This window comes from Peromyscus eremicus, chromosome 13, assembly GCF_949786415.1.
Source record: "Peromyscus eremicus chromosome 13, PerEre_H2_v1, whole genome shotgun sequence".
In the NCBI taxonomy this organism is placed as follows: Eukaryota; Metazoa; Chordata; class Mammalia; order Rodentia; family Cricetidae; genus Peromyscus; species Peromyscus eremicus.
Window position 1 is genome coordinate 28,900,890 of NC_081429.1, and position 14,466 is coordinate 28,915,355.

Below are 14,466 nucleotides of genomic sequence, written 5' to 3' on the forward strand. Positions count from 1 at the left end.
TGCTCTAGAGCTGGCTTTCCCTATGCAGGAAGTATATGAAGATGCTCAGTCACGGAATCAGCCTCACATCCTGATAACGTCCAATCGTTTCAAAGAGCAAAGCCCTCAAGCCCTTCCCAAAATAAAACAAAGCCAAAATCTTATAAATCAATCTGTGTCTGAGATGCCCCATGGGTCCCCATGGCAGGATATCTCTCGCCAAAAAGTAATAGACTTGATTTGTTCAGCTCTAGATAGTCTTTGCCCAGAAGACACTGGCAAAAATAGTAAGAATTATTATTGTTGTTATTATTACATCCATTCAGGTTTTCCCCTAGTGACTTTTTCCTGTGGTTGTGATTGTTGTGGCCATGTCAAGAGACCCCCAAGCAAGACCACCACAGAGCCAATATCCGATTATTATTATTATTATTATTATTATTATTAACAAGCAAGCCCGGGCTTGGTCCGTGTCCAACACTCGGCACAGCGGGTGGAGGAGGACAGCACTGAGCTCTCAGGGTGAGGGGTTTTTAAAGGGAAAAACCGCAAACACCGTGGTACAAGCCTTGGTGTCATATGATTGGGTGAGGGTGTGTAACCTTTGAATTTACTGGTTGGGGGTTACAGTTATCATTTTGGGGGCAGGCCTGGACAAGTCCCAGGCTTTGTCCTTGAGCTGCCATGGAGGCTGGCTGGCCTCCCAAATTCACATTGACCATAACTCTGAGTTGGTGAGGGGTTCTAGACAGTAAACAACTGGCTGAACCTTGAACAGTCAGAGTACATGCAAAAAGGGAGCTACTGCAAGGACTATGTCACAGCCTTCCCAGAAACTGCCTGCTCATCTCAGGAAACTGAAATTGAGGCCTGATCTCTGAGAGAGGACTGAGCAGCCTGTGATGGCGTCTGCTTGGTCCTCTCAGTGATAAAAGGCTGACAAAGGCAGACGAAGAGAGAAAGTGTTTATTCTGGCTCACCGTTCAAAGGCACAGTCCACCATGTCAGAGAAGTCAAGGTCACAAGAGTTTGAAGCAGTTTATCACATGGCACTCATGACCAGGAAGGAGAGAGCAATGAATGCATCCTTTGCTTGTTTTATCCATTTTATATACAGGCCAGGATCCCAGCCTAGGGAATGGTACCACCTGTAGCTAAGATGAATCTTCCTACAACAATCAACATATTCAGGATAATCCCTCACAGACATTCTAGAATTACCTAGGAGACAAGCCTCTGGGCACACCTCTGAAGCTAATGGGTAGCCTTGAACTCACAGAGATCCAACTGCCGCTGCCTCCTGAGTGCCTCCAGGTGATGACTACATTTTTAGCAAGCAGTGTCAGTGTGAGTAGGACAAACTCAAAAAAAAGGGGGGGGCAGGGGGAGTTAAAGAAAAATTTCTGTCTGGGGTAAACAATAAAGCATGATGTGGTGGTTGGAATAAAAATGGTCCCCATAGGTTCATATGTTTGAATGCTTGGTCCCCAGTTAGTGAAACTGTTTGGGAAGGATTGGGAGGTGTGGTCTTATTGGAGGAGGTATGTCACTATGAGTGAATTTTGAGGTTTCAAAAACCCATACCAGACCCAATCTCTGTCTTCCCGCCTGTAACTTGTGGATCAGCTGTGAGCTCTCTGCTACTGCTTTAACACCATGCCTGTCCGCGTGCTGCCATGCTCCTCACCATGATGCTAATGGACTGGCCCTCTGATACTGTAAGCCAGACCCTGATGAAATGCTTTATTTTATAAGTTGCCTTGATCATGGTGTCTCCTCACAGCAACAAAGCAGTAACTAAGACACATAGAAAAGGAGCAGTCTTACCCAGTTGTAGGTATAGAAAAAGGAGCTTCAGAGACAGAAGGCAAAAGCACAGCCACAGAGGAAGGGAAGTGTGGAGCATCTCAAGACAGTGAGACCCAATGAGTGTTCCTCTGATGTATGACCTTGTTAAGGATGCTATAACAAAACATTCACACTGGGCATCTTAAATAACTGACTTTTTTTTTTTTTTTTTTTTTTTTGGTTTTTCGAGACAGGGTTTCTCTGTGTAGCTTTGTGCCTTTCCTGGAACTCACTTGGTAGCCCAGGCTGGCCTCGAACTCACAGAGATCCGCCTGGCTCTGCCTCCCGAGTGCTGAGATTAAAGGCGTGCACCACCACCGCCTGGCAAATAACTGAAACTTTTTAAAAAGAGTTCTGGAGGCTTTGAAGCCCACAGTCAAGGTGCCTAAATAGCTGATTTCTTCTGAGGTCTCTCTGTCTTCCTGGATGACAGATGGTCTCCTAATTTTGTCTCATGTGGTCTTTACTCTATGAATGAATGATTGAGGTCTCTTTCTCTGGTTTTCTACTTTGAGTGTGAACTCTAAGGACACTTGGTATGACATGTTTTATATCATTAAATTAGTCAAAATTGAGGGTTAAATTTACTCACAAATAATTTTTCTGTGCAAGTTATAGCATATAATTTGTAGCAACTTACACTTGGTGATATTCATATTTTTCTACTTCTGTTCTTCCTCCATACCAGATCTAACAGCAAGACCCTACAAATATTAAAAAGATTGCTAAATGGGCAATGCTAAAAAATTTTTTTTTCTCTATGGACATACTACCTTAAATGTAACTGATCTCACCTAAAACAAGGGGAGGGGTTCATTAGTGCTTATAAGCATTAGTTCAAATGTTCAGGGAAACAGCTGATGCTCTTCTAAATATAGGCCACCTGCTGTGCCTGAGGGCATCAGAGAAGAGCATTGGAGGGGGAAAGTCTCCATCCTGCAGCATCAGCAAGGAGCCTTCAGGAAGACTAAGGTGCTACCCCTGTGCCCTTGGACAAAAGCTGGCAATTAGGCACCAGCACCTCCCCCCAGACACAAGTCAGCACTGATACCAACCTTAAATATACATTCTCCAAGGACACAGGGAAGGTCCGACACACTTGGCAACAATCAACTACACCAAAGACATTGAGCTAGTGAGTGTCTGTGGTACCTTATTTCATTCCATTATCATATTTCCATGTGACAGATAAGGAAACAAGCCTGGTAATGTGACATGTTCACAAATTTTGGGAGCAATGAGTGAAATATGCTCTTATACCAAAGCCACACACCAAGTGTAGTGGATTTTCTCTCCCTGATGAGGTAGGTCACATTCGCTTCCGTCTTTGGTTTGAATTATGCTGTCTGCTGTCTGCCCTCTCCGCCAGACTGTAGTGTTGGGGAGTGGACCACTATTGAGGATTTGCTGAAGGGGCTGAGCCAAAAATCTCTCATCCTTCACTGAATAAGCAACATATGAAGTAAAACTATATGCAATCATTATGGGTCAAATTTTGTCAAAATTGGCAATTGAATGTGATTTACACTAATTGCTTATTCATGGTAATAACCCAAAGCACAGTAACTGTTCATCTACTTCTCGTTGGAGAGTGTCTGCCGCACAGTCCCTTTGCCTCAGGCACACCTAGAAAATAAGTCTTATACTGCCTGAGGAAAGAAGGCCAGAATTATCTTCCAGAAGCTTCCATCACCATCCACGCACAAGCTGGAAAGCAAAGGAAAGCCATATTTGAATGAAGCAGAAATTCATGCATTCTCCCTGAGATTGTTATTTCCATAATTAAAGATGAGTGTGTTCTAGAAATACCAGCAGAGTGTGTGGACGAAAACTAAAATACTAACCCAGAAGCAATCCTAAAAGAGATCCTTCCCAAAGAGTCCTTAAACACTTAGCATAGAGCAAAGTCAGAAATGTTGATGGTCCTTATACCAGAGAAGCCTATGCAAAGTTCATCTGAAGCCATTTATTCTGAAGGATGATGGATTCTTTACTGGCAAATACAGTCTGGAGCATGTACCAATGTCTCCAGTATATACAAAACACTGCATATCAGAACGTCAGGGAATGGCTCCACTTTTAAGTATTTTAAGTACCTTATACATTTTCATTTTTCCTCGAGTATGGGGAAGAAGGGTTCTGGAAGCGTTATGAAATCATACTTACTTAATGATTTTTACATCTCATCTGTCTCCTTACCCACAAATGAAATGATTTACATTGAGGTGGAGGCTGGTAGAGGTGCCCAACCGAATCAGAAGCATAGCATTTTGCAAGAAGAAAAGATAAAGAAAGCCTGGGCTGACTTGGAATCACAACTAGATTATTAAATTGAGCCCAAATAGTACTCACATCCCTGAATACAGAACATCCACTACATTTCTTTAATCCTTTTTGTTTCCTAAGAAAAGGGGACTTGGATTGCAAACAATATAATAATGACAAAACTCATCCTGAATGGACAGATACTACTTTCATGGGTCTTAAATCCATCAAATTCAAGTCAGCAGACCAGTGTCTACAAATATTAGCTAATATTGACTGTTTCCTTTATATCAAGCCCTTTACGCGTTTATTGACTGATTTAATCTTAGCAAAGTTCCTACATATTGCTACCCATTCTATTTTAAAGATAAGAAACCTGAATTACAGAAGGTTTGATGTCCCCAAGATCCCAGTGCCAGGAAGCAGAGGGCAGAATATTAAAACAGGCCTTCCGATTCCAGAGCCCACGTTTTTAATCACCAAGAACTGTGGCTCAGGTGTAGCAGGCTGGCCGGGCAGCCAAATCTTGCCCCCAAATATTATGAAGGTTTGATCACAAAAGAAAAATAGTCACTCTATTTGTCAGAGAGAGACAGAGATAGAGAGAGATCTCCCACAAGACGAAATGACCCGTGTTCTTTTGACAGTCCCAACCTGTTTGCCTCCCTAATTGTAGCCATCCAAACATGACTGGTTATGCCTGAAGACTAATGAGAAGGTCCAAAGTTCCCATATTAAAAATAGTCTCTTAATGAGGGACCAGCCCGTGTTTCTTCTTTTCTTTCTGTAAGGCTGACCTTCGGTTGCTTTCGATGTCCTGGGAGGAAGTGATGACAGCAGCTGGGCTCCTGTGATAACAGCTGGGCTCCTGTGATAACAGCTGGGCTCCTGTGATAACAGCTGGGCTCCCTTGCCACCAGCTTATGAGTAGCAGACTTTCTTAGTTTGGTCTCATACTTTTTAAAAAAAACAAATTTACCTTTTCTTTTCTTTTTTCTTTTTATTTTTAGTGTGCACTAGTGTTTTGCCTGCCTGTATGTCTGCGTGAGGCTATCGGATCTCCCGGAACTGGAGTCACAGACATTGTGACCTTCCATGTGGGTGCTGCAAACTGAACCCGAGTCCTTTGGAAGAGTGGCCAGTGCTCTCAACTGCTGAGCCATCTCTCCAGCCCCTGGTCTCAGGTTTTTGTCTTTGCCAACCAAATATGAACTGATTTAGTTTATCATTACAGTTATGTAATGATAAAATAAAATGTAATACTTAGTCTCAATCCACTGAAATTACAGAAAATTTCATTGACACACAAAACAACCCATGTTTGCTCTGAGAAGACAGTGATGTGAGAAGACTTTGTTCAGAGTTGCAGTCTTTGATACGAGTCATTAAAAAATAAATCTTTGCACACGGTTCCCCACAGGGGACCTTTAAAGAAACATTGGAGCTATCTATTATTCAACTTTCTGGTCTCTGTCCTCAAGACAGATGAGGAAATGTCCCTGCAGAATGTCAAGATTAATGAGATATGCCATTTGTCCCAAATCTGCCAGGATAGTCGCAAACTTTAAACTATACCGCATCCTGAGTGTAGTATCCCCCACATAACCGTACCTGTAAGGGACCTGGAATTTTAAAGGTTACTCTGTACAGTCTCTGTCAAGAAAGGCAAGAACTGCAGAAGGACAAACACTGCCCCCTACTGAGAGGAGAGAAGAAATCAAAGCTTGTAAGCCCGTAAACTCTGTAAACAGCAACACGTTCCAGGCTAGTCAAAGGGAGCTAGTGCGTTCTTTGCTCTCCCTAATGGGTGCTCCCATTTGACATGTAGGAACAAATATTTAAGCAACATACCATATTTCCAGTAAAAGGGCATCAAAGGTTGCTTTGTCCAAAGTAATGAATCCAACGTTTCCTTACAGGCAAAATAAATGACAACCTCACCATTATTTTACCTACTGCCTCCCCCAGAACTTTTCTGGAGTTTACATCTTTTAAAGGTTCACAAATCGTTCCCAGACCAATCTAATGCTTCCAGACAAGGGAAGAAAGTAAGGAGGGTAATGAGAGGTAAAGAGGGGCAATAGAGCCTAAATCATTTAAATATCTGAATATGTGTTGTTACTCTCTAGAGCTCACCATTCCTACTCCTTCCCTCTGGGTAAACATACTGATTTGTGAGAAAGTGTTGTAAGTATAAAATATTAAGCCTTTTTATAGGTACTGTTTATCTCATAAAGAAATAAAAGGGGGGAGGAAGCCGGAGTAATTTAGAATTTTGTTCAGTTTCTGTTCCTAGTGCCAGAGTGATAATAAAATGGTAGCCATATGGAGGTCAGTAATGACTTTGTGGACAGAGGAAAAAGAAGAAAGCGAGTTATCCCCCATTGGCAGAAATGGTGCTTCTGAGACGACATCAAATGTAAAGGATAGGGAGGGTAAGACGACAGTCATCCCTCGGTGACCATGGAGTTCTTTAACCATGTCTTCAACCAATTATGGATCAAAGCTGTTTTTAAAAACTGTATTTATATGAGGAATATGGACCCCACCTTAGTCACCTAAACTGGCAGTCTTCTCACTTCTTAATACTTCTGGTTCAAGGACTAAGAACCACAAAAGATAGTTACTAGTTACCTGAACGAAACATGCACAGATCAAGCCAGCCTGGAGTGGGGAGGGGCTCACCAGCCCTCACCCCTGGCTGAGGGTCCTTTGCAGTTGATGGCTGCTAAGGAAAGGAGAATCAGTTTTCTTTAAGGGTGTGGCCTTTGGTAGGTCCATTATGTTCCACTGGATGGTCCCACATCCCTAAGTACATGGCCACCAAAAATTGGATAGTGGATTTAAAAAATAAAAGGAACCTGAACACCTGGTACAGGTGGGAAAGTTGACCCCAGGGTCAAGATAGCAGAGAGTGGGAGAGCTGGCCCTGCCCCTACTGGCTGCAGTGGGTCTCGCACCTCACCTGGGCAGCACAGTAGAGCTGGCTCTGGTGGTGTAGGTGTGGGTGAGCCGCCCCCAAGGGAGTGAGAGCAGGAGAACAGGACCCACTCCTTGCAGCTTACTGCATAGAGTGAGCTAGCTGGGGCAGTGGTGAGAGCTCCCCCTAGTGGTGGGGATGAGGAGAGCTGGTGGGCTGGCCAACCCAGCTACCCTCCAGGCCCAGAACCAGGGCTGTGAGTTGGCCCACCCCAACATCCACACCATCTAGGATCTGATGGAGCACATGAAGGGGCCAGTCCTGTAGATCCAAAGCTGCAGGATCAACATGATACAGAGCAACAGCAAGATGCCCAAGAGGAGTCTCAGTGAGGGCCCAGCAGAAGCCAGAGGCCTTAAACCAAACCAATGACTCAGTTGCAGCGAACACTTGCAAGTAAAGATGTGTGGACTAAAGGGGACACTGTGTGACTCACTGTGTCACACTGCAGCTTCCATGATGAGATTTTTTTTTTCTTTTAAATTTTATTTATTTATTTTTTGTAGGTTTTAGGGGCAGAGGGTAGACTCGAAGGGATGGGGAGAGGAACTGTTTTGGGATGCATGATGTGAAATCCACAAAGAATCAGTAAAAAATGAAAAGAAAAAGAGGAGGAAGAAATGTGAAATTGGGAGGGGCAGATCTGGGAGGAGTTAGGGGGAGGAGTAGAAGATGTATAGTAGAAAATATACTAACAAAAAGACAACTATCCTAGGAATGTTAGATTTTATTTGATAAAAACAATGATCTATTTCTTAAGACACTATAAAACATAAAATAGTTCAGATCATTACAATTAAAGTTCTGAAAAATATTGTGTTCTGTTTTCAAAAAATATGTTCATATAATCACAAAATTATTAATCATACAAATAGTAACTAATATGTATCACATGCTTATATATACTAGATATTCATAATCCTCAAAATAGAACTATTATTATAACTTTTGAAAACAGGAGACTGAGAATCAGAGTGGTGAAGGCCTTCCCAACAATTAAGGGCAGAAGTCAGAACATACAACTAGGTGTTTGTGGCCATACCACTCTGGGTATGTCTGACATCATAAACTAAGTGGGGCTGGTCCTGGTTAGTACCTGGATGGGAGACTGTGTATCCAGGCAACCTGACTCCACACTCCACAGGCTTTCTTATAGTATCATGCTGGCTTTAATTCAAATGAAAATAAAGTGGATATGTCATCATTTTCAATATCATCTTGATTATTTTGGCACTTTTTTTTTTGGCTTTTTTGAGGCAGGGTTTCTCTGTGTAGTTCTGGTGCCTGTCCTGGATATCACTCTGTAGACCAGGCTGGCCTTGAACTTACAGAGATCCGCCTGGCTCTGCCTCCCGAGTGCTGGGATTAAAGCCGTGTGCCACCACCGCCCAGCATTAGGCACATATTTTTAAGCAAGCTGTGGTATCTAAAAATCTTAGTAAATGTTCTTTTAAGAAAGACTTCCTTCCAGTCCTGGAATCTCAGAGCTATAATCCCAGCTTCTCAAGAAGCCGGGGTAGGAAAACCACAAATTCAAGGCCAGTCTGGGCTATAGAAGGAATTCAAGTGCATTCTGGGAAACTTGTCAAGATATATTCTCAAAAAGAAAAGAAAAATGAGGATGAGAGTACAGGTCAGTGGCAGAATGACTGCCTAGCATGTGCTAGCCCAGGGTTTGATCCCCAGTACTGGAACAGGGGTTGGGGGAGGGAGGGGAGTGCGGGGGCAGGGAGGAGTAAGACTTCATTGGTACATAAAGGCAAAAGGAATAAATCATTATCAGGCCAAAGCTTCCTACACCTTAGCTGGTTTATCAGACATTGAATGCCTACTAACTGTACACTGGCTGACTCTTTTGAATGGTGTAACAAAATAATAAGTCGTATGAGTGCCTTAGTTTGCTTTCTGTTGCTGTGGTACAATAACGACCAAACCAATGTCAGGGAGGAAAGGGTCTATTTGGCTTATACTTCCGTGTCATAGTCTGTCACTGAGGGATGTCAGGGAAGGACCTCAAGGCAGAAGCTCAAAGCAGAAATCGACAGAGGAACACTGTTTACTGGCTTGCTCCCTCCTGCTTGCTTAGCTATCTTCCTCATAGAATTGAGGACCACTTGCCCAGGGATGGCATGGCCTACAGTGGACTGGACCCTTCTACGCCAATTAACAATTAAGATATCCCACAGTCATATCCATAGGCTAATGCAATGGAAGCAATTCCTCACTTGGGGTTCTCCCTTCCCAGATGTGTCAAGTTGATAAAGATTATAACACATGAACTAAAGCCAAAAGAGTCCCAAGTATGTGTCTACTCCTTTAGAGTCTTAAAAGTAGCCACCACAATGGAGAAAGAAATAGGCTCTTTGTGTTGGAGAAACAGTCTCTGCATGCAATAAATAAGACTGTATCTGTTTTGCTGATTTGGATCTGGAACATATCCTGAAGTCCCATGTGCTAAAGGCTTGTTCTCCAGCTAGGCATTTCTGGGAGGTGGTGGAAACCTTAAGAGATGGGGCCATAAGGGAGGTTCCAGGTCAGTGGGGGCTTGTCCTCAAAAGGGATTATCAATGTTTCTCTCTCCCCCCATTTCTCTTCTCTCTCTCTTCCCCTCCCCTCCATCTCTTCTTCTCCCTCTCCTTCCCTCCACACCTCCCATCTCTCACCTCTCTGCCTAGTTATGAAGTAAATGACTTTGCTGTGCCATATACTCCCTCATTCCCTTTATTACAAGCCCAGGAGCAACTGGACCAACCAGTTCTGTATTGAACCTTCTAAAAGCACGAACAAAATCGAAACTTTTCTTAAGTAGATTTTTATTATCTTAAGATATTTGATCATAGTGGTGGAGAGCCAACTAAACCAAATACTGTACACTATACACAAAAGTCATCTCAAAATCCATTGGGAATTTTAACACCAAGACCAGAAAATATATAAAACTCCCTGAAGAACCATAAGAGGAATGTACTGTGGCACTGTTCTTGATGGTGCGTTTTTGGACACGAGCCCAGAAGCACAGGAAGTAAAAGCAAAAAGTAATGAGACTCTGCCATCTAAAGCACCTCCAAGGAAACCATAGGCAGAAGGGAAGCAGGGCTGGTGAGATGACCCAGTGGGGAAAGGCAAAGGCACTTGCTGCCAAGCCTGACAACCTGAGTCAATCATCAACCCTGGGCCCCCACGTGGTAGGAGAGAACTGACTCTATCACATTGTCCTGTCGCCTACATGGGTGCACTGTGGCATAAACAAGTAAATGAACAGAGCACGCACATGCATAGATACAGAGAATGGCCTTATTTGGCAGGGAAAAGAGGAAAATTCTGTCATCTGTGAAACTAGAATAGTATTGAGGACACCGTGCTAATGAAATCAGCCAGGCACTGAAATACAGTGAATGATCTCAGGCAGATACACAATCTAAAAAAAAAAAAAAAAAAAAAAAAGCCAAACTCAACAGAAACAGTAGACGAGTGGTAACCAGGGGCTAGAGGGGGATGAAGTGAAAATATATTGGCCAAAGAGTAAAAATTTTTAGTTAAATGACAAATAAATATAAATTTAGGGTACCATGTGGTGATGCTATGCCTTTAGATCTTTGTTAGTAGATCCAAACATTCTCATTATGAGAAACAGACAATGGATCATTAAAGATTTGTGTGTGTGTGTGTGTGTGTGTGTGTGTGTGTGTTCATGAGTTTATGTGTACCACATAAATGCAGGTGACCACAGAAGACGGTGTCAGATTCCCACTGTGAGCTGCCTAATATGGGTGCTGGGAAATAACCCTGGGTCCTCTGCAACAGCAGTAAGTGCTCTTAACTGCTGAGTCATCTCTCCAGCACCCCAAGATATTTTTAATATTTTAGCAACAGTTTGGACGTTTTCTTTTTAATTTACTTATCTGAATATAGATTCTGCTTAACACATCCTTAGAGATAAACTTACCTACATAAATTCAATGCTACTTTCAATGCAGAATGTATTTGCTGATGACAACCGTTTTATTCTTTGTTATCTTACCCTCCAAGCATATAATAAAACACTACTCACAAGAAATTTTGTCTAAAAACTTTATTGAAGAGAAACTGTAACATCAACCTTCAGGTAGAATCTAGAAGATTCTAGAATCTAGAAGTACTGTAAAGGTACTCTGACTCTATTTATCAGTATCCTGATGCTACTGAAACACAAAACACAACTAAAACAATCAGTGACATGTACCACAGATTATGCTTGTTCCTGTCATCACCTCAGATAATATCAAGAAATGATGTAAGTTCATCAGTTTTCACGGTCATCTCTGTAAGTGAAGGACAGGCTGCTCCATGGGTGAGTTGTACCAGAAAAGGAAGCAGAGGAAATAGGCTCACTTGTTCTCTGGGAGTTCAAGGCCTTGATCACTGTTGCCAACAGCCCTGCTCCACAGCAAAGCCCTTCGGTCAACGCCATATCCTGCAGGAATTGTCCTTGCTACCTGATGAAACAAATTGCAAGATCATTTCCCCCTTATCTTAATTCTGTTATCCTCTCTTCAAACAGGCGGACTTTGTCCTGGGTCACTGCTACTCAGCCATGTGTGAAATGTGAGGCTTTCCAGAGGACAGCTCACCAGGAAGTCACACAACTGTTGGGAAAAATGTTCAGTGCACACTCTTTTCCCCACATATTAACACTTTAGCCAGAAAGAGCCAAGAAAAAGACGTTTAAATTTAACATCTCTACTGGGCCATTTTCCATATCATCTGTGGAAAATGAAATGTCCTGACTTGTTTACATTATTGGTGTCTACCACCATCAGAAAAGTAGAGTAACTGGCTAGACAAGATCCAAAATGGCTACCTTATCTAGAGCAGCAGAATTAAATTAAATTCACCATCAGTGGCAGAGGGCACTCTTGTGAGTCCTGGTGCAACTAAATGGGAACCTGCCATGGTGGCTAATACTTCCAACTCTAGCACTGGAGAGGCTGAGACAGGAGGATTGCTGCAAGTCTGAGGCCAGGATGTATAGCAAGACCCCGTCTCAAAATATTTGTTAAAAGCCAATAATAAGAAAAAAAATTCAATAATGGAAGTAAAATGAAATTCCAGGATAAGCCAGACCCCCTGGAAAACTGAGCAGAGGTTGAACATGAACTCCTTTTAGCATTCTTCTTAAAATTCTAGTAGGCAATTTAAAAGGAAAACTAGCTCTCTGATGTGTATTTCTCTCATACCTGTAATCACTATATTTCCTTTATAGTTGAAAGCGCATGAAAATATTTCATCGGTGTGCCCCTCCAAGACCTGGAGGCACTGGCCAGTCTGAACATCCCAGATTCTGGCTGTCTTATCAGAGCTGCCCGTCAGGAGTCGGTTTCCTTGGGGATTGAAAGAGATCTGCAAAATAACAAAAGAGATGATAGTAAGTTGAAGTTTGGGTTAATATATTCCCATTAGGAAATAGAGGGCTGTGTAGCTTAAGTTTTCCTGCCTGGCCCACAGTCAGGACAAATCTCTTTCACCTGCCAGTCCCACAGCCGTTCAGACCCGACCAAGTAAACACAGAGACTTATATTGCTTTCAAACTGTATGGCCGTGGCAGGCTTCTTGCTAACTGTTCTTACAGCTTAAATTAATCCATTTCTATAAATCTATACCTTGCCACATGGCTCGTGGCTTACCGGTATCTTCCCATGCTGTTTGTCATCGTGGCGGCTGGCAGTGTCTCTCTGACTCAGACTTCCACTTCCCAGCTTTATTCTCCTCCTTGCCCCGCATATACTTCCTGCCTAGCCAACAGCCAATCAGTGTTTTATTGATTAATCAGCAACACATCTGCCATACATCCCACAGCAGGGCTGAGTATCCATCTTCTCCCTGGCCTTTGTTTATTTTTACTACAATTGCTTCCTGATGAGAAAAATATAGGGACTAACATCTGAAAACTGAAAACTAGATGCTAACGTTTAATTGCTTACTTTCTCTCAATTCTAATCGTAAAAGACCAAAGCGCCTGAATACTTTGGATATTCCCCCAACAGTTTCTTCACAAAGACTCATGGTTCCCTCCTCACCCAAAAGAGAGGCAGAGCCGGGTTGTAGATAAAAACAAAGCAGGCTCTATCTGTAAAGTCCAATGTCACCACTGCCACACATTCTTCTGTCACTAAAACCACATGGAACATGCCGCCTCCCTCCCATGCATCTGTCTGTACCAGAGAAAGAGCAGGCACCCAGGGCCGCAAGAGGATTTTCATCTATTGCCACCCAAAATGCATCACTTTCAGATAATACATTTGGATGCTTCCCTGGGGCCAGGCATTCTCCTTCAGTGTCTGAGTGGCAGAGGCATTCGCTGCTGGCCCTTGCATTCCTCTGATATTCCCAGTGATATCCCTCTGTATTTATCACGAGCCAATGATTTGAACCATTTCCACTGGGATTGGAAACACGAGGAGGACAAGTCCATGTCTGTTTCTCATCACTGTCTCAAGAGTGTCGGCAAACACCTGGTGTGGGGGAAGCTCTCCAAAGGTGATTACTGACACCTGCGCTCATCTAAGCCATGCTAATGAAAGCCACTGGATCACACATACAAAAGTACATGAAGCTAGAAAGAGGGCTAATTGGAAATAGGAAGAGAGTCACAGGAAAGCCAAGGGAAGGTAATGGGGATAAATATGATCACAAAACATTATATACATGTGTGAAAATGTCATAATAAATCCATTATTGTACATAAGGAATATATCCTAATGTTTTAAGTGTTTAGTGAATGAATATATAAGATACTATTGGTTGAGCTCTGTACTCCTTATAAATATTATTGGAACAGTAATTTCATGAGCAATATATTTTTTTTCATATGCATATAATTTAATAATATAGAATTCAAGATTTTCTTATATTCACATGTTCACAAAGACAAATACACACTCATTGAGGGGAAATGCCAAACATGACGGTAGCTATCCTCACGAATATGGCCCAGGCTGCCCTTCCACGTCCTACTTTCCTGTACCTTCCTGCCATCCCATTACTTCTCAGTCCATGAAGTGGTCAGCAACACCCATTGCCCTGGATACCAGCACCTACCAGCCACAGGGCAATGGCCACCAGCAATAGGGGTAAAAGATGGAGGGACAGGCATACACATGGTCAATGCTGGAATCTCGCTTTAACCTTCGGAGTTCTGAAGCCATCAAGCTATTATGTCATAAGGGAGTGGCAGAGAAGATCTCACATATAAAACCAAGAATTTGGGCTGAGCTGGGAGGCAAGAGCCCCCCTCACTCAGTCTAGCATACTCTGTCATGTTCTGGGGACACATACAAACCTCAGACACTCACTGAGTGGCTCTGCTCTGTGAAGCTTCTAAAAAGTGTGTGATAAACCCCTGAGATACAGCCCTA

At 42.7% G+C, this 14,466-nt stretch overlaps 1 protein-coding gene across 1 annotated transcript in view; it reads right to left on the minus strand.

Moving 5' to 3' along the window:
* Nucleotides 1-11,129: 11,129 nt before the first annotated feature.
* Daw1 (dynein assembly factor with WD repeats 1) overlaps nt 11,130-14,466 on the minus strand; it is a 42,744-nt gene continuing 39,407 nt past the window's right edge. Inside the window, exons 12-13 of the mRNA XM_059278297.1 lie at nt 12,289-12,451; nt 11,130-11,547 (exon numbers count right to left, since the gene is read on the minus strand). Of these exons, the coding sequence (XP_059134280.1) occupies nt 11,513-11,547; nt 12,289-12,451 (198 nt within the window). The 3' untranslated portion in view covers nt 11,130-11,512. The remainder of the gene's footprint in view (nt 11,548-12,288; nt 12,452-14,466) is intronic.